Source organism: Gallinula chloropus (genome assembly GCF_964237585.1).
Source record: "Gallinula chloropus genome assembly, chromosome: 22".
Classification (NCBI taxonomy): domain Eukaryota; kingdom Metazoa; phylum Chordata; class Aves; order Gruiformes; family Rallidae; genus Gallinula; species Gallinula chloropus.
In genome coordinates, this window is record NC_140107.1 from 10,047,857 (window position 1) to 10,073,299 (window position 25,443).

The following is a 25,443-nucleotide window of genomic DNA, read 5'->3' on the forward strand; positions in this document are numbered from 1 at the left end:
GATGCCATGTCCTTGACTGGTTCCTGAGATGCTGCAGACGATCTGAGAGGTCCAGCTGGCTTTCTGTTGGTGGGGAGGGGGGGGTTGGAAGATCTGTTGGGATGCTGCCTGTGGACAGCGAGCCTGGTGCAGGCAGTGCCACTGCCTGTCAGCTGCAGGAGCCGTACGGGCACCGGGCACAGCTCAGTGGCTTGGAGGAGGCAGGAGAAGGTGGTCAGAGGAAGAGATGGCGCGGAGGAGGCTCTGAGGAAGCAGAGATGAGTGCAGCAGGATAAGGCAGCCGGACCCTCCTCTGCTGCTGACCAGCCAGGGCGTCAGCGTCAGGCAGAGACCCTGTGGGTAGCTGGGGACAGTGAGCTGCCAGCCACGTGTCTGGGATGTCAGCTCGTTTGGAGCCAGGCTTGGTTAACATGGGGGTGGTTGGCAAGGGCAGCTTGTGTAGCGGGATGAACTGAACGGGAGCACACATGCCAGGGGGGAAGATTCAGCGTGAAGTACGGGGTAACTGGAAACAAACAGCTGTCTCCTGGACACAGCCTGTGTGCTCAGCCACAGGCCGTGATCTCCAAACGTTAGCCAGTGCTCGGACCGCCCCCCTGCATCATGGATGGAGGATGCCTTTAAGATTCTTCTAGTTTATTTTTGGTCAGAGCATTACCAGCTGCTCCCAGGTTACAAAGCTCTTGTAATTTTACCATCATCTTCTCCCGGTGGGTGATTGCCAGCTCTGTGTTTGCCCTATTTCAATCCCAATTCAGAGGGAGGGAATCATAGAATGGTAGGGCTTGGAAGGGACCTTAATAGATCATTGGATCCAACCCCCCTGCCAAAGAAGCTCCCTAGCTCATATTACACAGGTTGGTGTCCAGACGGGTCCTGACTATCTCCAGAGATGGAGACTCCACACCCCCTGGGCAGCCTGTCCCAGGGCTCCCTCACCCTCACTGGGTAAAAGTTCTTCCACATGTTGGTGCGGAACTCCCTGTGCTCCAACTTGAGGCCATTGTCCCTTGTCCTGTCCCCACAGACACTGAAAAGGGGCTGGCCATTTCTCCCTGCATCCCATACTACAGATATTTATAAACATTAATAAGGTCCCCCCTTAGTCTTCTTTTCTCCAGGCTGAACATTCCCAGCTCACTCAGCCTTTCCTCATAGGGGAGATGCTCCAGGCCCTTCATCATCTTTGTAGGGACTGTTCCCTGCCAAAGCAGCACGCTCCTCTGCTGCTTTGGTTGTTAAGGTTTTCAGCATGGCATTACAGGGTGGAAGCAGGAATGGAGTTGCCACTGCTGAGCGTGCTTGTGCTGATGTGGGACTTGCAGCCAAGATGAATGTGAGGAGAGGGATAAAATTCCCAGTACCATGGGCTCAGCTCCTGATCGTGCTGGGCTGCTCAGACCACAGCAACCAGAGCGTGTTGGGACGTGGTGTCGCTGGCTGTGTCCCTGGGGTGACAGCACTGGCTGTGCCAGGTGGGTGCGGGGGGATTTGGGTGCTGCTGGCCGCAGGGAGGGTGTGGAGCATGCTACCATTGGCAGCACCACAGTCACCCGCTGCTTTCCTCTCCCCTTTTTCAGCGCTGACTACTGTCACAGATATCCGCACGGATAAAGTGGAGCAGAAGAGCATCTCCCTGTCGTGGCAGGAGCCGGGCTTTCCGACCACCAATGGCACAGAGTATGAGGTCAAGTACTATGAGAAGGTAGGCTCTGGGGACCAGCTCTGGCTCTTGGTTGTGTCCCAGTCCACTCCTGGGCACTTCCCTTGCCAGCACAGTGCGGGCAGTGCTGCGTGTGCCGACATGGTCACAGGCAGCAGCTGGTGATGATGGAGTGGAGAAAGGGGAGGGAGTGTGTGTCTGCAGACAGTGCTGCTGTGAAGATTTTACCAGCACCGGGCAATACGTGGAGCTGGGGACAGGAAGGTCTTTTCCTCCCCAGCAGTGTGATGCAATCTGGTTGCGCAAGTTTTAGGGACCTCAAGAGAGGTCCTTCCCCTCTGCTCTGCCCCAGTGAGATCACACCTGGAATATTGTGCCCAGTTCTGGGCCCCTCAGCTCAAGGACACAGAACTCCTTGAAAGAGCCCAGCACAGGGCACCAAGGTGATGAAGGGAGTGGAACACCTTCCTCATGAGGAGAGGCTGAGGGAGCTGGAGCCCTGGGACAGGCTGCCCAGAGAGATTGTGGAGTCTCCTTCTCTGGAGACATCGAACCCTCCTGGATGAGTTCCTGTGGGATTTAGTCTGGGTGCTCCTGCTATGGCAGGGGGTTGGACTGGATGAGCTTTCGAGGTGCCTTCCAACCCCTAACGCTCTGTGATTCTGTGAAATATGTTTGTAAAGATGCTGCCGCAATTAAGTAATTTAAACTCTGTCACCTTTTCCTAATTTGCCCCTGGAAACATGTTACTCCTAAATAGTTCTACCATGCTCTTTGGGAAGGTGCTGGACCTCATGTTCCTCCCTGGCTTAGGACTGAGTGCCACCAAATCTGTGACTAGGGTGAGCTGTGAGACGTTTTCCCCCCGCGGACAGGGACCCAAGCAAGCGTTTTTGGTGGCAGTCTCATAATTTTAAAAATAGCCACTTATTTGACAGGTGTGGTGGGCTGACAAGTTGAGAAGCAAATACTGGTGGGCAGGGAGCGGGGCCAGTGCCGTGGATCAAAATAAATGCAGTTTATGACACAGTTCCTCAAATTACCTTATCTGCGTGTGCTCAGGCTCGTTATGAAACTGATTGCACATCAAGTGAGCTGTGCAGGTGACATGTTGGTGTCCTGTATTTAGAAATGAGCTACCTTGAAGCTGATTCATATTAATGTGATTTGCAGCATCTAATGGATATGAAAGGAGGGATCTGGGGGGTGAGGGCGAATGCTGAAGCCTGAGATGGTAATTCCTGTGCAAATGGGCTGCGGCAGTCAGGTACTGGGGGTGTGTGACACAAGGAGACGTCCCTCTCAGGTAGGGAATTCAGGGTATAGCTTAGCAATTACTCACTGAAATGAGGCTTTCATGCTGGCATGGAAATCAACTCAGCTCCTAATCTTTGCTCTTAAAGCTGTACTTAAAGTATAAGGGGAAAAGCATATCAAATGGAAAATAGGCTTCCTAGGGATGCCCGTGGCAGTGGTGTGATGTACGGCTGCTGCCCGCACCAGTGCCGGATCGCGGTGCTGGGATGTGTGTTGGGGTGCTCCCCAGCATAGCCAGGGTGCAGCATGTGGGATTTGGGAGGGACTGATGCTGAGGGAGAAGGATACAGCCCAGCCCTCCTCCTGGTGGAAAGTGGCCTCAGATAATCCTGGTGTGGGACTGTGGCAGCACTGGCCTCATCTTCTTGCCAGGGAACTTGTTTGGAAGAGCCCAACATGGCTGAGAAAATGACCCCTGTGCAGAAGTGTGGGAAGCTTTGCTGGCACCAGGGCTGGGGCTTGTTTTGCTTTGCAAGCCACGGGAACCAGAGGCACGGGGAAGCACAGAGCCACAGAATCCCCTGAGCCGGAAGGGACCCGCAAGGGACCATCAGTCTGGCTCCCGGCCCCACACAGCCCAGCCTAGTCATAGCTGCACTGAGCGCATTGTCCAGACGCTTCCTGCCCTCAGCCCAGCTCGGGGCTGAGAACCCTTCCCTGGGGAGCCTGTGCCAGACCCCCCTCAGTGCAGAACCTGGAATCTGCTGCTCTGGCCCGTGAAAGCAGTGCGGATTGTGCCGCTGGGCCAGGCAGAGCCCACCCTGCCTTCACCTCCAGCAGCGGCTGCAGGGGGGGGGGCTACCCATTGCGCTCTCCCTTAGTCGAAGCAGAGGGATCTGTGGGTCACTGGAGAAGTGAATAAAATCCCAGGGATGAGGACTGCTGGCAAATGCACCGGCCTACTTCGGTTACTCAGCGTGTACTAACACGTGTGTATTTACTCCAGGGTGGGAGTGGGAAGGGGTCGAACGGTGCCAGAAGCTGAGCCCCCTTGCAGGGGCAGGAGGGAGGAAAGCAGCCGTGGGGTGGCAAAGCTGCTCCCCACCACCCACCCTGTCCTCTGCCTGTCTTGGTAGCCAGTCATCTGGTTCCACCTGCCATTTCATGTGACCTTTTCATCTAATTTCTATTAATGAGACACCTAGTAAATGTATTCCTTCTCTTGAAGGTTTTTTGTTTAAATAACTGTCCTGATGGGACCCAGAGGTGAAGATACAGCTGTGCTGTGCCGGCTCCATGGCACAGCTGTCAGTCCAGCTAGATCTCAGGCATCTCATTATTTCACAGGATCAGAGAGATCAAAGTTACTCAACTGTGAAAACCACATCAACAGCCGTGACGGTCAATAACCTCAAACCTGGCACCCTCTATATTTTCCAAATCCGGACATCTTCCTCACCAGACTATGGAAACTACAGCCCTAGTATTGAAGTGGAAACGCTGGCGGAGTGTAAGTGTCAGCAAGGCTTGTCACCTCTTACACACACCCCTGTAGGTGCGAGGCTCTTTGAGCATGGACACGGGGATGCTGCTGCTTCTGCCCCTGATGCTCATTTCATGGAGCGGCATCCGTTCCTCTGGTTGTGCAACTCCTGGCACTTCACAGGACCTGCTTTTAATTGCCTTTTTGTGTTTGATTTCACCCAGGTTGTTAGTCAGCTTGTCCTGGAGGCGTCTGTCCTTGTTCTCTGCGCAGCATTGGTGAGGGTAGCTAGGCCCTGGCTCCTCTCTGGTGTAGAGGCTGGGAACAGTCTCCGCTTTTTGAGATTGCCCAAGAAAATGCTCAGCAGAGCCAGAGTGACTGGGCGGTGTATTTCCTTGGGTGATGGTGCTGGAACAGATCTTACCAGGACCCTTCCCCGGGGCCACCAACAGATGCTGGAAGGGAGTGAGTGTCAGTTGGAACTGCTGAGGGCACAATCCTGCCCTGAGTCTGTGAAGCTGTGCAGGTGCTGCATGCGTGGGGTGGCCAGCCATGGGGACTGCAGCAGAGGAGGTGATGCCACCCTGGGGTCCAGCCAGCCTTGGGAGCACCCCAGACATGAGGTGTCCACCTGCCCCGCACCCATCCTGGCTTGTGAGGCGCTTGGCTCATTAGTCGCTTGGCTGAAAAAGGCCATCCAGCATTAGTGTTATTTGCTGGGGCTTTTCCTTTGCAGTCTGCACTCTTAACTATAGCCCAGGAGCATCTTATTTTACTGACTAAAGGAGGGCTTGGAGACATGGCAGGGCTTCAGCTTAATAACCTGCCCTGGCTAGAAATGAAAGCCCTGAGATGGCTGGCTCAGTACGACTCTCATATATTGTGTTTAACAGGGCTTTAAATTGCATCCATTTGCCACCCAGAAGACATTTTCAGAATTAATTGAAGCCAGTAAAAAATTTATATAGGATGCAGCTTTCTAATAGACTCCTGTTTGCAAAAGCAGGAGGGGAAGGGATTAATGTGATGAAGGAAAACTATTTGTAAACTGTAAATTTTAACGTGTCCCTCTGATCAATAGAAACTCTTCCTCAGTGCTGATTAACACAACCAGGAGCACGGGGTTGCTCTGTCTGCACCCCTTGTGTGTTGGTTGGATCCGCACCATCTTGAGCTTTTAAAGCTGAACTGGGATGTGGAGTGTGGTGAGGATGGTGAAAAGCAACTTGGTGCTGCTGGGAATTGTCCCACAGCCTTGCTGGAGGATGTGGGTCAGCACCGGGAGGAGCATCAGAGACTGCCCCATGCCTTGGGTTTACCCCACAGCCTGTCGCTGACCAGCTCTGCTTTCCTTCCTGCAGTGACAGTGGCCTCCAGTGAGCAGAACCCCGTCCTCATCATTGCAGTGGTGGCCATCACGGGGCTGATGGTGCTGGTGTCCATGGTGATCGGTGTGATGGTCTGGAGGAGGTGAGCGGAGCCAGGGCATGGACAGGGGAGGTTTGGGGCTGGGGCAGGGGAGGAGAACCATAGCAGAGGCTCTTAGGACCATAAGCAGGCTTTGAGCCTGGGACCTGGGCTGAGCTGCTTCCTTGTGCTGTGGGGCTGGACTGGAGGGTTTTTATGCCCAGATAATGGTGTGTGTGTCTTCCTTCTCATTGCAGGCAGTGTGGGTACAGCAAAGCCAGCCAGGATGGGGACGAGGAGCTGTACTTCCATTGTAAGTGAAGCCTGGCCACTGCGGCTGGTACGGCTGTGTGGGCATCACTGTGTTCATTGCTATTAATAACCTAGCTCCCGACAAAGCAGCCCTGAATCCTTGCTTTTGAAGTGTTGTCATGCTGTATTATCCCAGAGCAAGGGCTCAGCGCAGTGAGGCTCTCCAGGGATGGCGGGCTTGACAGCTTCATAAGCCAGTGTCCATCCTTCCCGCACACAGGTTGCCACCGTGCCGAAGGAAGGGGGGATGTTTTCAGCTTTCCAGGAGGTGTATGAATTATTCTGTTGGTGTTTTGTGAGTGGCTGCAGGAGAATGTGGCTTTGTTTTCTGAGACTACTCTTGATTATTGAGCAGCAGTGATTTTGCAGCAGTTACTTTACAGCTGTCAAAGGAAGTTCAGATGTCAAAGGAAATTCACATGTCAGGATTGATGAGTTTATTTGATTCCTGGCATATGCCCATGAAGCACACACGTGGTCTTCTGCTCCCTAAAATATTTTGGAAGCAGCAGACCCCCACGTGCTTCTTGGCTGCAGCTTGGCCCGTTTCACCTGGCTTTGAAGGGCCTCATACTGCTGAGCTGCCCATGGGACTTCACTGGAGGTTTTCTGTGCAGGGCGAGGGGAGCAGAGCAGCTGCCCAAATGGAGCCAAGGTGGAAGGGCCAAACCCTGTGTGGTGGGACCCCTTCCCAGAGCAGTCTGATGGTCATGCTCTGCTGTGGTCCCAGATGGGCCAAGCAAAACATCCCTGAGCCTGGGGAGAGGAGATGCCGCAGTACTTTAGTGGGGCCTGGCGAGCAGCTGAGCTGATGTGCTTCAGCTGTTTGTTTTCAGGAGATGTGAATTCAGGGTTTTGAGGGAGCCACAGCAAGCAGGAGGCTTGTTTCTCCTCCGGAGCTTTGCAGGGGCTGCTATAAGCAGGTCGGGCTCATTCTGCGTGGTTCTCCTGGACGTGCTCCCTGGCAGGGTTGCTTGCTGTGCAGCAGATGGTAGCTGCCTGTGGGAGGTATTTTGCTGCCCGTGCTGCTAATCGAGGGGAGCTGGAACATGGCTGTTGTTCATACCTATAATTATCTCTGCTAGAGGTCTTGGGCATGGAGATGACTTGGATGCTTGAGGATCAGCACGGGTGGCAGAGACGCTTAGTCTGGGAGGGAGCTGCAGTAGGGGGAAGGAGCTGTTCATCTTTAACCCGGGAGTTGTGGCCGCAGAGCAGAATGATTAGGTTCATTTAATCCCACCAGAAATTTTCTAGCAACCTGAAAGCTGAGTCTTTTGCTTTGCTGGTGGGAAGTTAGTCCTGCCAGCAGACCTGGGGACAGGTAACCTGCGGGAGTGTTTCCCAGGACGGCTGGGTAGGAGTTCTGACACACCTTTCCTCACGCTCCCTTTGTCCATTTCCTGCTTTCCCACAGTTAAAATACCAACCAGGAGGACGTACATCGACCCGGACACTTGTGAAGACCCCATGCAGGCCGTGCACCTCTTCGCCAAAGAGCTGGATAATGGCAGCATTAAAATCGAGAGGATCATTGGGACAGGCAAGTTCCTCCTCACCAGCCCCTCTGTGGTGCTGGCTGTGCCCCAGGGCTGTGGCTGTGCCATGGGCTGTGCGTGTCTGCAGCTGGAGCGCTCCACTCAGCCCTGGCACGCCGGACTGTGCCACAGGGCCTGCCCAAGCTCATGGCACTGCCCGAGCCGCAGTGCCGTGGAATCATTGTGTATCCTGAGTTGGAAGGGACCCATAAGGATCATCAAGTCCAACTCCTGGCTCCACGCAGGCCAGCTGAGGATATTCAGTCCTTAGTATAATCTTGCCATTAGAATCACAGAATCGCCAGGTTGGAAAAGACCTTTGAGATCGTCGAGTCCAACTGTTCCTGTCCTGTGCTAAACCATATTTAAAACCTAAGCACCTCATCTACCCATCTGTTAAACACACTCAGGGTCGGTGACTCAACCCCCTCCCTGGGCAGCCTGTGCCAGTGCCCCAGAACCCTTTTGGTGAAGAAGTTTTTCCTAATGTCTGATCTGACCCTGCCCTGGTGCAGCTTGAGCCCATCCCCCTCATCCCATCACCTGCCACTTGGCTAAAGAGATCAACCCCCACCTTTCTGCACCCTCCTGTCAGGTCACTGTAGGTGGAGATAAGGTCTCCCCTCAGCCCCCTCTTCTCCAGGCTCAACACCCCCAGCTCCCTCAGGCGCTCCTTGGAAGCTTTGCTCTCCAGCCCCTTCTCCAGCTTTGTTGCCCTAATGCGGGGAATTAGGAATCTGGGGGCAGAAGGGATGATGACACTAGTTCAGTGACAGGAGCCACTGGTGGATTTCCAGCTGATGTTAACAGAGGTGGTCTCTGGGGTTACTGAAAGCCGACCTATTCCATTCTCACGCCATACCAGAACCTAGCTTAAGAATGCTCCATGGACCTGTGCCGGCCCTCCTGCCTTGCTGGCGTCTCCTAAGGCATCTCTGCATCCTCAAAGCACCGCAAACCTCTGTGCTTGCTGGTATCCCATGGGGTGCACGCTGTCAGTGGGGAGGTGGGAGCGAGTATTTTGTTCAGGAGCTTGAGTTCACTTGGTTCCCATTTGTTTTTCCAAAGCACCAAGTAACAGCCAGTGGAGTGAAGCACGGAGCGGAGAGCGTCAGCGATTCTCTACACTGGGGCAGCCTGACAGCTGCTTGACAACTATTTATAAATATGGGAACCTAATGATTTATTGATTTTCATCAACTTCACTCCCTAAAACTTAGAAGCAAATTAAAATCCCCTCCCCTTGAGCCATCATCGCTAATGTGTGCCAGGATGTGGGAAACACGATTCTTCTGTCCTTTCTTTTCCTAAAGATAAATTCAGCTGCAGGGAAAGAAGAGGTGGAGGAAGGGCAGGAGGGTAGGGCTGGCTCGCCACCTCAGAGGACGGTGTGGAAGGAAAGAGGACACGGAGGAGCTGAGGAGGTTGTCTTTGTAGCTGCTGAGTGCTGCTTCTACATCCCTTTTGGAAGCAAATTGGTGTTTGAAGGATGAAGAAAGGAATTAGTCAGGAATAATTTAAGGATAAAGGAATTTGGGAGTGCATTTGTTGTGCTGCTGACGGTCAGATTGATAAAAGGTTTTCACAGCTATGTATTTTTGTTTGCTGTAAAGCCAATATTGACCTTTTCTATTAGGAATTTGGTATTTCCTGTGGCTGTGCAGAGCAGGATGCTCTTCTTCAAAGACTGTGGAAACCCTCCTGGCCCCGCCGTGCCCTGCTCCATGGGAAGCAGGATGAGCCAGACTTGGGGAGCATGGCTTTGGGTGGCTGGGGGGCGCTTTTTGTGGGTAAAAACCACAATACACTCTGAGCAGAGCATGGAGAGAACGGCTGAGAGGCGTAGGAAGAAGAAACCGCGTGGCTTTGTCACACGTTTTTAGTATCACATGTGGGTGCTAAACTTGAGTGAAAGGTTGGGTATTCAGCAAAGGTGGGGGAAGGTGATAAAACAGACCCTTGGGGGGGGAACTTGTGGCTCTACAATGAGTTTATGTATTGGCAAATTCTCTGATTAATGATGGGAAAACCTGGCTGGACTACACGACAAGACACATGGCATGTGCTCCAGGGATGCACTGTATGGTCCCAAAGCACACATCCCTTAGAGGGAAGCTTTGAGGGGTGTTGGATGCTGTTTGACTTGTGTCTCTGGTGTGCAGGAGAGTTTGGGGAAATCTGCCGGGGATGCCTGAAGCTGCCAAGCAAACGAGAGCTGCCGGTGGCGATCCAGACCCTGCGGGCAGGCTGCTCGGAGAAGCAGCAGCGTTCCTTCCTGGCCAAAGCCTGCACCATGGGCCAGTTCGATCACTCCAATGTCATCCGCCTGGAAGGGGTCATCACCAGAGGTAAGGGAAGTGGGGAGGATGAAAATTGGGCTGTACAACACCAGGCAGCCCCAGCTGGAGTGAGGAAGGCTCCTGTGCATACGTCATGCTCGAGCTGTGAAGTGATGAACTGGTGCTGGAGGTGCAATGCTGTTGTGCTCTGGAAATCGGGTCTTTCCTCGTGTACTTGCTGGTTTAGTATTCTGATGATTAATAAAACGCTTACAGCTAGATTAATAAATCCAGATAGTAGGACTGGCTTAGCAGGAAAACTCTGTGCTCTTAATAAAAGCAAATTGAAGTGAGGTTCTGTCAGTGAAACAGATGACTCCGGCTGCTCCTGGCTCCCGTGGGAGTGTGTGTGCTGAACTAGTCTGTGGATGCTGTTGTTAAATGGATGTTCATGTAAATCCAAAGAAACAGGAGCATGTGTGCTGGTTTTAAGTAGCCTTTTTATTAGGTAAGGAAGCATTTCTGCCCTGAGTCTTGGGCTGAGCGGGCTGCTTTTGCTGAGTTAGTGCTGGGCTCCTTCATGATGTGGTTCAGTATTCTGATAAGAGGAGCATCTGATCGATATTGGGGTCCAGTGGGTTCCCAGCTGGGTACCACAGCAAAGCCTAGGACCCACTGCAAACTGCCTAAGATAAACTCCTTGCCTCCCTTACAAGCCAGGCAGCATGGGCTGAGCATGCCAGAGGTTAGCACCTGGATTTCTGACGTGTGCTGGTGGCAGGGACCAGTGCCCATGGGAGGCATCTTCCCGTGGGGAAGAGTAGCCTGTTTGCGGGGTTCAGTCGCTGCTCTGCCAGGAGCTGCTGTGGTTTGGCAGCTCTGAGCAGGTTGGTGGCAGAGATAGTCTTGGAAAACTTTTCCAGAGCTGCCTGAGCGATGGGCAGGACTCACACAGCATTCCTTGTCTGTCTGTGCAGGGAGTACCATGATGATAGTGATGGAGTACATGGGGAACGGAGTACTGGACTCTTTTCTCAGGGTGAGTAATGATGGGGGGGTCTGCTAACCCTCTTGGGCTCTGCTGCCATGCCCCCTCCAGCTGGGCATTCCTCACCTTCTGGGTTTTCCTCCTCTTCTTTGTGGCAGAAACACGAGGGACAATTCACAGTCACTCAGCTCCTTGGGATGTTGCAGGGGATCGCCTCTGGCATGAAGTACCTGGCAGAGATGGGGTACATACACAAAAGCCTCGCTGCTCACAAAGTCCTTGTGAACAGCAGCCTGGCTTGCAAAATAACCGGATTCAGGCGACCACAAGAAGATAAGATGGAGACCATCTTCTCCACTATGGTAAGCTGCCTTTCCAAATTCTATCAGCAACATTCCCCTGAAAGCAAAATGCTGAGAAATCGGCTACAAAACCTCTGCAGGGGTGGATCTTCCTGGCTGCAATGTCCTGGCCATGGCCAGGAGTGCTTGGACCACGGCCCGGCGTCACTGGAGAGGTTTGCTGCCTGCTCAGAATGATGAATAAGGATCAAACCCAAAGCCAGCCACCTCCCGCGGGCGGAGTTAATAAGACATATCGCAATCCTACTCCAGGACAGTATTTTTCTTAGGCTCCCATCTCTTTCCTCATGTAGGAATCTGTGCTCTGCATCTTAAAAGTTTCAGTTAGAGCTGGAAATCAAACACATTCAGCCAGGGAATCGCACAGCAGCTGCCCAGAACGAGCTCTTCCTCTGGCTGCAGCCCTCCCACACGTCTGTGTGAACTGGCAGAGGTGGCGGGTGGCTGGAGGCAGCTCTGGCAGCCTCAGGGTTCCTTATGCCTGTTTTATCACTTGTAATGAAACTCATGGGTTTCAATTAAGTATTTAAGTCGCGCTTGCTTCACACTCATGCCTTGTCAGCTCCACTAAGCTGACATGTCTCTGGAGTGCCTGCCTGCACCCCGAGAAGCTGCTCTGGAGCCCTTGGGTGGGGAGATGGTGGCGGGGGGTGGGGATGGGGTGGGGTGGGGTGTGTGTGCTGCTCCTGCCTTGAGGGGTCCAGTGTATTTTTAGCTGCAGAGCTGTATGATGTGTTTCATTTGTACCCCGCAGCCAGCTCTGTTAGTGCATCCCATTAACCAGGCGTTAATATTTTAAAGAGCATCGATTCCTCTATCAAATAAGCATTTGCTGCTTGTGGGGAGCAGCACCGAGGAGGCAGCAGCTGGCGTGTGCTGCTGGCAGGGACTGGTGCCTGTGTCCCAATGCCCGTGTCCCAGTGCAGGGCATGGGCATCCTAAAGGGAAGAGCAGCCTGTTCACAGGGTTCCGTCCCTGCTCTGCCAGGGGCTGCCGTGGTTTGACAGCTCTGAGCAGGTTGGTGCCAGGGAGAGTCTTGGACAACTTTTCCAGAGCTGTTACCACTTGCTGCAGGGAGGCACGCTCAGGGAGCACTCTGCTGTCCATCCCAAAGAGTCTCTGGCAAAGCACGCCCCCCCCCACTGCTGGACGTGGTGAGCATCGCCTGCAGAGCTGGAGATCAGCCGTGGCTGTGGTGCAGCAAAGCTCTCAAGCAGAACTGCCTGTGCTGCTGGGTACAGAGCAGCCAGCTGAGCTGGGGGGTTAAGAGCCCAGCAGGAACCCTGGCTTCCCACGGTGGAGAAGACATTGAGGTCCCCTGCTGCTGTTAATGACAATTAGCTGTGCTATCTGTCCCCTGCTTCCCGTAGCTAATTGCAGGAGAGCAAGCCAGGGTGGAGGGACTGTGTGTTTGCATGGCTCTGAAGCAGTTTTCATTAAACATTCATGTATAAAATGCCATCAGCTCTTCCCAGGGATGCTCTCCTCTCCTGTTAATATTTCAGGACTTGTAGCATCAAGGAGTTATGTGGCCATTTAAAAATAAATGGAGGCAAAAGTTTTCTCTTAGTACCAACCCTGCACATGACATGTGGGCTTGCTCAGTGTCTGCCCTGTGACACCAGGGAGGGCATGAGGAACAGCTGCCCCAGATGCACGTGCTGCATCCTGCTGTGTGAGCACATCACTTCTCCCCTTCTGTCCATCCAGCGTGGGAAGAGCCTGGTGCTGTGGTCAGCCCCCGAAGCCATCCAGTATCACCACTTCAGTCCGGCCAGTGACGTGTGGAGCTTCGGCATCGTCATGTGGGAAGTCATGTCCTACGGCGAGAGACCCTACTGGGACATGTCCAACCAGGACGTGAGTCTCTGCGGTAGCTGACGACGTTGCCATTGCTAGTGCTGTGCAGGGGAGCTGCTGCCGGGTGTGAGGGGGGATGTTTGCCCCAGGGGTCTGCCCACAATCATCATCACAGGACCTGACCCTTCTGCTCTCTTCCTCTGCAGGTGATGAAGGCTGTGGAGGATGGGTTCCGCCTGCCCGCCCCGGTGAACTGCCAGCCAGCCCTCCACCAGCTCATGCTTGACTGCTGGCAGAAGGACCGAAGCCAGAGACCCAAGTTCTCACACATCCACAATATCCTGAGCAAGATGGTGCAGAGCCCCGAGCCCCCCAAGTGCCCCAGCTCCACGTGTATCAGGTGACAGCCCTCTTCCTGGCTTGGCCTGACGGTTCCCAGTGCCGGCATGCCATGCCCTGCTCCCCCCTCACCTCCCTGTTCTGTTGGCAGGTCCCACGGTGCATCCATCCCCCTCACTGAGCGTACCTTCGCAGCCTTCCCGTCCTTCAGCTCCGTGGGCGAGTGGCTGGAAGCGATAGAAATGGGCAGGTACAAAGACAACTTCACTGCTGCGGGCTACTGCTACCTGGAATCGGTGGCCAGGATGACAGCCCAGTAAGTGAACTGGTTTCCTGGATGTAACCTTCTATTATATATATTTTTTGGAATGTTTATTTAAATATATATATATAACCTGGGTGCAGTGTGAGCGAGCTCTGCTTTGCTGTTACAGTCAGGCATCACTAAACAAGAGGGCAGATCTTCTAAAACATGTGTGTAAGAGCCTGCTGGCATGGGTTGGGCTGTGTGTGTTGTGCATCCCGGTTGCTGATTTTTGAAGCCCAGATGTAAACCTGTTGTTACCAGCGAGTGTGGTCATGCCAGCAGCACAGGGTGGTGGGGCTAGAAGCCGTTTCATGCCTGGTGTGCTGCAGGCTGGTGTTATCCCAGGATTCCAGCTCAGCGTTGCTTTGGCTGGACAACTTGGGATTTTCTTCCTCTGGCAGGTCCACGGTAGCCCGACCATCAGCCCTGTGCTGACCTTGCCTGGGGGCAGTTGGTGTTGGGGATGCTTTACAGCTTGGGCTTGTTTTTCATGGCTGACGTGGGGCTGCTTTTGCAGAGATGTCCTCAGCCTGGGGATCACGCTGGCAGAGCACCAGAAGACCATCCTGAGTGGGATCCAGACTCTCCGGGCGCAGGTGATCCATATGCACGGCCGAGGCGTGCAGGTGTGACACAGCCCCCTCCAAAGGTACCAAGCACTGACCCCTGGGGAGGAGCCAGCCAGCCAGCCCCGAACCGAACCTCTGAAACCTCCTGGTTTTGGGGGACAGACACACGTGGGAATCACTGGGCTGAGGCAAACAAGTCATGTGGCAAGAGAGCAGGGCTTCCTGTCCCTGCGCCAGGGAAGCCAAGGATTCCTGGGACGTGTGTGGTGTGCCTAGGTGGATGTGGCTCTCCCAAGTGCTGTTTTGTAAGATGAGTCAAACTGTAACGATGCCATTTCATATGGTAATTGGGTTAACAGGGTGGATGGACATTTGTGCACTGTCTTAATCCAGAGCTGACAGCATCTTGCTATCTAGCATCCTACTGGTGAGATCCATGGGTATTCTTATACAAGCTGACACATTCTAGTATCCTGTGAGGAGCTTATATTGCTTTTATTTTTAGAGAATGGAGCATAGCTCACACCCAGCGCTCAACTCCTGGAAGGTGACTTTCCCCATCTGCCACGCTGAAGGAAACTCTTTACCAGCCATGTCCCTTCCACTCCAAGTCACTTCACCAAGTCCTGACACCACAGTCGGTGAACAGAAACAAATATTCTTCACTAAAGTGCAGAGCAAACTGTTCTAAGGCTCTCTTGACAGGACAATTTCAGGGGAAGGAATGAAAATCTTTGAAGAGAGCTGTAGCCAAGAGAGGGCAGGTGGACGAGCCCTTGGGCTGCCCTGCTGATGCTCTCAGCCTTCGCTGCCTTTTGTGCAGGTCTTGGTCCCTTGATTTACTGCTGGAGCCCAGCAGTGGAGTGGGGGGAACTTATAGACCAGAGCAGCAGCCAGGCAGCACACTGCTAAAGCATCTGTTACTACTTTAATCCCTCTTCCCTGCTTCATGCCTTGAAGTTTTGCAGGTGGAGCACCCCACACCTTGCTTTCCACTGGCTGTGTGGGCAGCGGTGATGGGTTCTGGCTGCTGCCCCTCAGGCTGTGGAGCAAAGCAGGCAGAGCATCGCCACATGCCCACAGCCGTGGGCTGGCACCAGAGCTCAGAGACTCCCTGCTCAGAAGTTTCAGGTCTGCTTGGAGCAGTAGATGGATGAGCGCTCTTCCCTCTCTAGGTCTGGAAGCTTTTGCAGGGAAAAAAGGGTTCTAATTCAGCCTGTGGCAGCAGAAGTGAACCTCCCAGTTCATCCAGAAATGGGATGAAAACCTGGGAACTGGTTTGGAGTCAGAGACAGTGGGACATGACGAGGCTTTGGGTGAATGCTTCCCACATCCTCCCCCAGAGCGTATCCCTGGCCCCTGAGAGGGACACCTCTGCTGCAAGGAGTGCCCATGCCCTCCTCCGTCAGCCTGGCTGCCCACGCCAGGTCGGGAGCCGGGAAAGGTAGCAGGAGAGCAACATCCTGCTCTGCCCTGCCAGGGCAGTGGCTTTCCATGGTGCACACCCCAGGTCTGGGTATTGGAGGGAGCTTCAGGGGCTGCACTGAAGGGGCCGCGCACCCTAGCCAGGCAGTGGGGCTTGGGCAGAGCAGACTGTTGCATACTTGGGACGCCTGAAATCCTGCTGTACAATCCAGGGCACATCAGCACTTTATTTTGTCGCAGAGGGTGGCATGGCACCGATCCCCTCTGATGCAGGCCTGATCCCTGACAGAAGACATAAATAGCATCTGCTTAATAATACATGTTTCCTTGAAGTTAGTTAATTAAATGGGTCTTTGCAGCCTTGTTGGGAGTTTTGTAGACCTTTTATTATAATCTGTAAGTATTGCAAGTGAATTATTAATGATGAAAGGCAAAGATTTACAAAGGGAATGAATGGATGCTGTGGGAGATGTTCATAATGTGGGTAAAAGTCTGGTGGAGTCAGATCCTCCTATTAACCAGCTCTGAGGGGATGAGACTCTAAATAAAGATTGAGCCACCCAGCCTGGGGATCCTCCTCATCTTCTGGTTGTGTGGTCAAGCAGAGTGGCACAATGGTCAAGCAGAGCAGGTGCTGGTGGCCTCATGGAAGGTGTTGCTGTGGGGATCCAGCTCCTGCTCAGTAAAGCCTCAGTCATGGTGTTTTCCTTTGCACCAGCCCTTGGGCTCTTCTGCCTTGGTGACGTGGCTAGGCTGGGTCCAGGAGCACTCAAAACCCACAAGATCTATGTTTTTTTTCCCATCCTTGAGCTTGATTGCATCACAGATTGCAACTCTCTGCCTGATCTTCACTGAGGGGTGGTCTCAAGAAGGTGCCAGATAACTTTGGTTTATTGATTTTCCTGCCTTGTATTGGTGATCCCGGGCAGTGCCATGGTGAGCATCATGTGATCCCAATGATTCTTGGGTCCCGTGGCCCCAGTGGGTTTTTGAGCTCCTGGAAGAGAATGCAGGGCTCAAGATGGCAACCCTCACTGGTAGGGCTGGGGGCTGCCATTGGTCCTGCGGGCACCTCCGTGCCTGCCAGCGGAGAGGATGCTGCTCGCAGGGGTAAACCAGCTCTCTCCTTCCTGCAGTTTAAACATTACCCAATGTCACCTGGTTCCTTTTTTTAATGGGAATAATTTGTCTTTTAAGTTTGGCTCTTGTCTGGTTGGGTCGGTCACTCACTGTCCTTCTGTCGCACACCCAGAAGAGTGAGAATGGTGAACTGAAACCTCGTGTGGTAGACCTGCCGGCTCCCAGGGATCAAGTGCAATTTGTACACTCTTTATGTTTACATTTTATCTATAGAGAAAGTATATTATAGTTCTCTAGGTGGGGAGTTGAACCAACTTGATTCCAGGTCCTGTCCTACATGGGTGTCCTGCCTGTGGGGTTTCCATCCTGCGTCAGGATGCAGGGAGCAGTTTCAATCTCTTTGCCCATCCAGCCCTTGACATGGTACAAGGCTCCTTCCTCCTTCCTTGGCTGGAGGAAAGCCCTGACCCCATCGCTGCAAACAAGGGCCTGGCCCTGGCCCAGCGCTCTTGCTTTCTCAGCAGCACGATTAACCTCAATTGGCTTGGTCATAGGAGAAAAAAGAGCAAGTGCTTTGTAATCAGTGTGCTTTGCTGGAGCTCATAAATGCAGTTAATGAGAGGATTTAGATTTTAGGTGTTTGGGCAGGGTGGAGGCCAGTTATGAATTAGAGGAGCAGAGAAGGAAATGCTTTGCTGGTACGGCTGCAGCAAAGCTCCTGCTCCTGGGCTTGGCTTTATATGCCTTGTGGGAACGTCTGCCCTAGACGTTCCTTTCAGCTGGTGAGTAAAGGCAATGTGCACCTTCACCATCACCATGGCACCCCATAACACCCCCCGCCTTGGGCATGTAACCAAAACTGGGATCAAGTTGGTTCATCTCCAGATGCTTTTTTGATATTCATTAACCACTTGTTATATACTGTAAATACACTCTTGAGAAGGCAATATATATTTTTATAAGCTTATACCAAATGTAATATAATATCATAAGGGACACCATGTGCATTTCATGTTTGAACTATAGTCGGGTATCTCCAGGGAATCACAGGTGGTTTGGAATAATTAATAACAATAATAAGCAGTAATAAAGATCTATAGACCTTTTTGTTAATTTTGTATTTATTGAACTGTTTGAAGACTGCAATAATGAAGTATCTAAACACCGAAGTAAAAAACAACTACTAATTCTGCCCTGGCTTTGTTTGCATGGCTCATTTCAGGTGTCCCGGTGAGAGGGACTGCTTCAGCAAGGGCAGTGGGTGTCAGGATGAGTTTCAGTGGTGGTGAGGTGTGAGATGTCAAGTTGATTTATTAAATAACAAGTGTGCTAAGATGCTGTTTGCTCTGGCTTCTGAGGTGGCAGCAGCTGGAGCTCGGGAAGGAGGGTTCTTGGCTCTTTGGAAGGGGGGGAATCGCCCCTGTGAGTAGTCCAGCCTGTGTGTTTTGTGGGCAGAAAGGCCTGTCAGTCTGCCAGGCCGGATGTGGTTGGGGCAGGCAGGAATCTCTGCTGCCACCCTCAGGACCAGGTAACCTTGGAAGCTCTGGCGGTGCAGAGCTGCCAATGCCAGTGCAATTGTCAGCCTGGTACACGTGTTGCTGTGTGTGGGGATGCTGCTCAGCAGAGGGAAAACACCACAGAGTTACTGTGCTCAGGGCGTGCAATTAATTGTTTAATTGCGTAAAGGAAAGCAGTGCCTGGCCAGCATGTTAAATGCAAGCACTGCATTACAGCATTTAGGAATAATTTAATGCGACTCCATCACTAGTTGACATTTCTTTGCTGTTTCTTGGGGTGCTTGATGCCAAAGAACATGTACCAAAGCCTTGGTTCAGTATGCTGACAACATCCACAGCTGCTGGGAATGAGGAGTGGGATGGGTGCTTAAAATGGGTGAAGTCTATTTGCCTTCTGTCGATCAATTAACTTAACCAGCCTTCGCTAGGAGCCTGGCCAGGGCTATATTGGCGCCATAAAGAAATAATTAGAGCTCTGAAGTGGGGTTATGAAGAGTGGGTCAACCAAGCAGATGGAATTTTTTTGCCCAGGTTTACCTGCACTTGTGTGTCCTGTGGGTGATGGCTTTACCTCTCTGCTAATCTTCCTGGCATGGTCTCGACTGGGGGCCATGGCACATACAGAGGAGCTGAGAAATCCTCAGCAGCTGCATCCCTGAGCACCCAGAAAGGTGGTTGGAGCTGGGCGGGCATTGGCCATAGCTCCATGCCATGGTTTCTGCATCGGAGTCAGCAGCTCCAGGCCCCCTCCTAGGTCTAAGCCTTGGTCCCAGCTTTCGGGCTCAGGAGCCCTTCTCCAGTCTGTCCTGGCAGGTTTGAGCTCATTGTACTTGATGCCTTGTGTGAAGAGTGAAAAAAAACCCAAAACACGGAAGGTAACTGCCCAGAAATGAGTAGTTACATACCTGAATAATTAGCTGGCTTTAATTAATGGCACAAAAGGTCTCTTTCCCTCTGTCCCCCCTTCCCCAGGAGCAGAGTTCCCTGCAGGACACAGTTCAGTGCATCGCCTACTGTGACAGTAGAGTTGCGGACATGGCGGCGGACATGGCGGACATGGCGGCGCCCATCTCCGTGCAGCTCCGGCAGAAAATTGACCGCCTGGGGGCTTCCGGGCATGGCGGCGCCCATCTCCGTGCGGCTGCGGCGTTTAAATGGCTTCCGGGCATGGCGGCGCCCATCTCCGTGCGGCTCCGGCGGAAAAATGGCGGCCGGGGGGCTTCCGGGCATGGCGGCGCCCATCTCCGTGCGGCTCCGGCAGAAAATTGACCGCCTGGGGGCTTCCGGGCATGGCGGCGCCCATCTCCGTGCAGCTCCGGCAGAAAATTGACCGCCTGGGGGCTTCCGGGCATGGCGGCGCCCATCTCCGTGCTGCTCCGGCGGTTAAATGGCTTCCGGGCATGGCGGCGCCCATCTCCGTGCGGCTCCGGCGGAAAAATGGCGGCCGGGGGGCTTCCGGGCATGGCGGCGCCCATCTCCGTGCGGCTCCGGCGGTTAAATGGCCGCCGTGGGGCTTCCGGGCATGGCGGCGCCCATCTCCGTGCGGCTCCGGCGGTTAAATGGCCGCCGGGGGGCTTCCGGGCATGGCGGCGCCCATCTCCGTGCGGCTCCGGCGGAAAAATGGCCGCCGGGGGGCTTCCGGGCATGGCGGCGCCCATCTCCGTGCGGCTCCGGCGGTTAAATGGCTTCCGGGCATGGCGGCGCCCATCTCCGTGCGGCTCCGGCGGTTAAATGGCCGCCGGGGGGCTTCCGGGCATGGCGGCGCCCATCTCCGTGCAGCTCCGGCAGAAAATTGACCGCCGGGGGGCTTCCGGGCATGGCGGCGCCCATCTCCGTGCGGCTCCGGCGGAAAAATGGCCGCCGGGGGGCTTCCGGGCATGGCGGCGCCCATCTCCGTGCGGCTCCGGCGGTTAAATGGCTTCCGGGCATGGCGGCGCCCATCTCCGTGCGGCTCCGGCGGAAAAATGGCCGCCGGGGGGCTTCCGGGCATGGCGGCGCCCATCTCCGTGCGGCTCCGGCGGTTAAATGGCTTCCGGGCATGGCGGCGCCCATCTCCGTGCGGCTCCGGCGGTTAAATGGCCGCCGGGGGGCTTCCGGGCATGGCGGCGCCCATCTCCGTGCGGCTCCGGCGGTTAAATGGCCGCCGGGGGGCTTCCGGGCATGGCGGCGCCCATCTCCGTGCAGCTCCGGCAGAAAATTGACCGCCTGGGGGCTTCCGGGCATGGCGGCGCCCATCTCCGTGCGGCTGCGGCGTTTAAATGGCTTCCGGGCATGGCGGCGCCCATCTCCGTGCGGCTCCGGCGGAAAAATGGCGGCCGGGGGGCTTCCGGGCATGGCGGCGCCCATCTCCGTGCTGCTCCGGAGGAAAAATGGCCGCGGGGGGCTTCCGGGCATGGCGGCGCCCATCTCCGTGCTGCTCCGGCGGTTAAATGGCCGCCGGGGGCTTCCGGGCATGGCGGCGCCCATCTCCGTGCGGCTCCGGCGGTTAAATGGCTTCCGGGCATGGCGGCGCCCATCTCCGTGCGGCTCCGGCGGTTAAATGGCCGCCGGGGGGCTTCCGGGCATGGCGGCGCCCATCTCCGCGCGGCTCCGGCGGAAAAATGGCTTCCGGGCATGGCGGCGCCCATCTCCGTGCGGCTCCGGCGGAAAAATGGCCGCCGTGGGGCTTCCGGGGGGGCTACACAGCACAGCTTCCCCGTTCGGGAAGCTAAGCAGGTACTACCTCGGTCAGCGCCCGGATGGGCGACCTCACCCCGTGTTCGAATCCCCGCACCTGACAGGGCCCCACCCACGTGCGCCCCCCCTCCCAAAATCTGCCCCCCCGAGGGAGTCCCATCACCTTCGGGGGTTCCCCGGACCTGACAGTGCCCCGGCCGACCCCGCGACGGGCGGCGGAACCCCCCCCTCACCGGGAGGGAGCGGCCGCCCCGCAATGGCGGCGTCCCTCGTTAAAGCGCCCTGCCGCTCGCGCTGCGCCGCCCGGCCGCAGTCCGTACGCATCGGGCTTTGCGCGCACCCGCGCAGGAACGCGGCGAGTGTGCACGGAGGCAGCAGAACGCGGCGGCTTTCGTGCGCTGCGCCACCCGGGCGCAGTACCGCTGCGTGTCCGCCAGGCGGCAGCACCGAGGACCCCCGAGGAACCCCGTGTTCGAATCCCCGCTCGGGCCTTTCCGCCAGTGCTCGGTCATTTCCGCCAGTGCTCGCTCGTTTCCGCCACTGCTCCGTGCTTTCCGCCTCTGCTCGTATCTCTCCGCCTCTGCTCGTATCTCTCCGCCTCTGCTCGGCCCTTTTCGGCTCCCCCTGCCCCTCTAATTACCCCTCTGCCGCTGTCCTGCGCTCATTAACAACCCCCCATCTCCTCCAGCGAATTCAACCCCCCTCCCAACCCTACTGCGACCCCTCTGAGAGCCCTCGAACCCCACCATGGCCCCTGACCCCCTAGAAGACCCCCAAAGGAACCCCCAACACCCCAAAAATAGACCCTAGAGCGACCCCCCAGAACCCCTCAGAGGACCCCCCCCCCCAAAAAGCCCCCCCACTATCCCCTAAAAAGTCCCTTAGGGCCCCCCAACTCCCCAAAGCCCACAAAGAGACCCCCCAAAAAACCCAGACCCCCCAAACAGACCCCATAAAGAACCCTAACCACCCCCCAAAAAACCTGAGACTCCTTAAAGACGCCCCCAAGCCCCTCACATCCCCCCCAAAATGAGACCCCATAAAGATCCCCTCAAAGAACCCCACACCCCCCCTTAGAGAACCCCCCCAAAAGCCCTAGACCCCACCAAAAAGAGACCCTGTAAAGACCCCATAGTCCCCCAAAAAGAGCCAACCACCCTGACTCAGGTGCTGCCAGCCCCATCGATGGAAAGATGCCACAACAACAGTGGCCTTGGCCACGCTTTCTTGGAAACAACTGGTTCCCTCATCACCTCTGAATAATAAAAATTCTAAGGCATTTTACAACAATGTCCAATACAACATTAAGCTGCTGCCACGTATAACCCAGAAAATTGTTAGCCGATTCTCCTCTGTCGAAACCGTTGCCAGCTTTGGGCTAAGATGCCTCCAAGGTTTGGTCACCTTTGTCTTCAGCCAACATTGCCAAGTCTCTTTGCTGTTCTTCTGGATCCCCTGGAAGAAGACTGGTGACTGCCTGGAGAAGTGACTCAATCTGCTCTTCTGTTAGTCTTTCCTCACTTTCTTCCACCATCTGCAGGTCAAAACCCAATACATTGTTATTCAATCCATACTTCCTTCCTCAGCTCCAAACAGGAAGACTCAGCCCCAGTAAATACTGCTTTCAATGGATGCAAGATGTAGCCTGAACTCATCACAAAAACATTTTACAAAGTGGAACTCTTGTAATATTTATAACAACACAAAACAAAAAAGCTCCCTTGTTAGCCACGACAGCTGGCATGCCACAGTGAGACCCTGCTTCTGTTACAAGGAGAACACCACGCTCAGAACAGGCTTTCCTCCTAAAGCCTCTCAGCCTAAGAAAAACCAAACTAAAATACCCAAAGAATTCCCGCAAACTAGAAACCCCCACAAAGCCCAAAACCCAAAGAAGCCACAAACCCCCATTAAAAACACACACAAATCCCAGACCCCACAAGAAAAGCTGCGGGAACTCAAAACACCACAGAAGCCCCTAGCCCTCCCCCAAACCCGCAACCCACAGAACCCCAAAGCCTTCAAAAGGCAGAGAACCAAACCCCCCCCTTAGAACCCCAGTTAAAAAAAACAAACCAACAGAAAAACCTCACAAGCCCACACTAACCCCACAAATCCCAGACCCTGTAAAAAAACCAACCCACCCAACCCCTATAGCCACAAAAACCAGAAAAGAAAAAAAAAATTAGTAAAACTACAAACACCTTACCAACCTCCTTGGCTCATTTTCTGAGAGGAGCCTGCACCAGCAGACAGACTAACACATTTTAATCCTAAACTCGGTTCTCTGCATTCTTTCTCTGCCCCTTCTCTACATCCTTTTCTTTCAACTTCCTCTTCCTACCCACAAGGCTGTCTAAACCAATGGATATAAACACTAACCCAGGTAACAGTACATCCAGTTCAGATAAAGGCAATGAAATCACCAGCGCCAATGCTACGACCTTCTTACAGGTACCACAAGCTCCCAAGAACTCACCTGTAACAGGAAAAGAGGAGAAACCATAGAGACCTTAAATGCAATACGCCAAAACCCGAAAGAGACTTATTCTTGTATATTGAATGTTAAAATCACATGCATAATTACAGAATTCTTTACAGCTGAAAAAATATTTTTAGAAGACGACCCTGACAGTCTACCTGCAACTGCTGCAAGATTTCTATAATAACCCCCCACAATTTTCTGTAATTAAAAAAAAAAAAAACCAAACCAGGAAAGAATGCAATCAATCATCCAGGTAATTCTGAGTTAACTGATGCCCTGAATGGGACAAGTCGAACCCAAGCTAACACCAGCCAGTTTACTGCAATGCTTGTCTAGCATACACATATATAAATCAAAATGACATGTAGCTAGAGGCCAGGTGCAAAAAAAATAAGACATTTGCACACCACAGCAGACAACCTGCCGAGGGCCACGATATGATATGCTGCAGCAGAGTCTTGTGGCTGTTCGCTCAAACACGCTGGTGGAATAGTCTGCATAACCGGCCCTGTGCACGATTTACATGGGGTTTTCTAAGCTATGCCTGATGTGGCTAAGGGATTTTTACTGGGCAATCCTGGTTTAAGACCAGTCTCGGCTCCTAAGGAATGCCAGCCAACAAAGATGTTTTCAGCCGTTAACAAGAGGAACAGAAATCCAAGGACGAGTTGCTGGTTTTAAAACGTGGAGTCATCATTGTGAAAAATGGCACCACACAGATCTCTGTTAACACATTTGTAGACAAAGTGGAAGACCTGGGGTTGGGGACAGCTGTGCAACTCAGCCTTCATTTCCCGAGGGCAGGTATGCTCCGTCAGCTGCTGCCAGGTGTCATTGACAACAAGAAATGGGCTGCACTCTGCCGGCTTGTCCACCTCGAACTTCTCAGCGCAGAGCTGGCGAACATCTTCGGTGGTTATAGACAGTCTCACCAGGAAAGATCTTTCCTGTACATTCACAGTTAACTCCCTGGGACGCAACATGAAGGTGGTTCTGTAGAATGAGAAAACACACATCAGCAACTCAAAAACCCTAACAGCTGAAGCGTCAGCAACAAACCTGTCCCCACACTGAGACTCACACCCGCGATTCCCACGCCCGACAGCCACCTCGCTAACTGCAATACTGGTGGCAAAACTGTGGCAAGCGGAACAGAAATTCCTAAGCCAACACCCTCCTTTCCTCATATTACACTCTAACCCTGCCATTACAGCCAAACAGGACTTGTCCTTCCGAGCAAAACTAGGAAACAAAATGCAGTGAGGCTAAGCAACGTCTGAGGCAACAGGGTCGAGAGATGGTGCTGCTGCACTACTGCCACAGAACAGGCACCTCCTATCGCTGTGTCAGTCAGAAGGAATAAGAAAAAAGCCTCTGCCAGTGGCAGCAAACGGTGCTGATCCCCAAGTTACTGCGTGATAAGCCATCTGCATTCTTATGCTGCAGCATGCAAAGTGTTTTAGGGTGCTTCAGTCCAGTCAGGACACTTTCATTGCATTAAACCGGTGACAATCTGGGGGTCCGAGCCCGATTTAACCGGCTTTCCCATGACAGCCTTTTTTCTTTTTTACAGTAAGGCTTAGAGGGAAGCAGAAAGAAAGCTTCCTCAGCAACATTAGGCTAAACCCTAATGGCAAAAGCCTCGTGGCAAAAGCTGGACCTTTTTTCTGTGTTGAAACTGACATGTTCTTACAACTCCGATAACATGGAAAAAGTCTAAGTACACCCGACAAGGAAATGCAGTTCTACCTTTCAGAAAGCATTTAAAGAGGAAAAAAACCCAAGCAACAACTGGGGAAAAAGCAACCACAAACATCTTTTGAACACATGAACAAAGCAAGCTGCTGTAGCGTGCTTTTTTTTAAAAAAAAGACATTAACTGTGGTTACAGACTAAAAAAGATACAATTAAAGGAAGTGGAAAAATGGCACAGTGAGAAAGACCTGTTTATCAACT

General features: G+C 53.6%; 1 protein-coding gene and 1 long non-coding RNA gene across 3 annotated transcripts in view; one reads left to right on the forward strand and one right to left on the reverse strand.

The window, feature by feature from the left end:
* Nucleotides 1-14,367, forward strand: part of EPHA10 (EPH receptor A10) — a gene marked incomplete at both ends in the record, with an annotated part of 37,201 nt that extends 22,834 nt beyond the window's left edge. Inside the window, 12 exons of the mRNA XM_084274260.1 lie at nucleotides 1,581-1,705; nucleotides 4,268-4,430; nucleotides 5,765-5,873; nucleotides 6,068-6,123; nucleotides 7,540-7,665; nucleotides 9,823-10,008; nucleotides 10,917-10,978; nucleotides 11,086-11,289; nucleotides 13,000-13,149; nucleotides 13,296-13,489; nucleotides 13,580-13,744; nucleotides 14,253-14,367. Of these exons, the coding sequence (XP_084130386.1) occupies nucleotides 1,581-1,705; nucleotides 4,268-4,430; nucleotides 5,765-5,873; nucleotides 6,068-6,123; nucleotides 7,540-7,665; nucleotides 9,823-10,008; nucleotides 10,917-10,978; nucleotides 11,086-11,289; nucleotides 13,000-13,149; nucleotides 13,296-13,489; nucleotides 13,580-13,744; nucleotides 14,253-14,367 (1,655 nt within the window). The remainder of the gene's footprint in view (nucleotides 1-1,580; nucleotides 1,706-4,267; nucleotides 4,431-5,764; nucleotides 5,874-6,067; nucleotides 6,124-7,539; nucleotides 7,666-9,822; nucleotides 10,009-10,916; nucleotides 10,979-11,085; nucleotides 11,290-12,999; nucleotides 13,150-13,295; nucleotides 13,490-13,579; nucleotides 13,745-14,252) is intronic.
* Nucleotides 14,368-22,284: 7,917 nt separating this feature from the next.
* The window catches only part of LOC311200160, a 5,113-nt gene continuing 1,954 nt past the window's right edge, over nucleotides 22,285-25,443 (reverse strand). Inside the window, exons 2-4 of one of the 2 annotated variants that reach the window (XR_014617805.1) lie at nucleotides 24,243-24,480; nucleotides 23,385-23,481; nucleotides 22,285-22,536 (exon numbers count right to left, since the gene is read on the reverse strand). This is a non-coding gene — a long non-coding RNA (uncharacterized lncRNA). Of the gene's footprint in view, nucleotides 22,537-23,384; nucleotides 23,482-24,242; nucleotides 24,618-25,443 lie in introns of those variants that run through there. The other variant, XR_014617806.1, reaches the window with a different exon arrangement.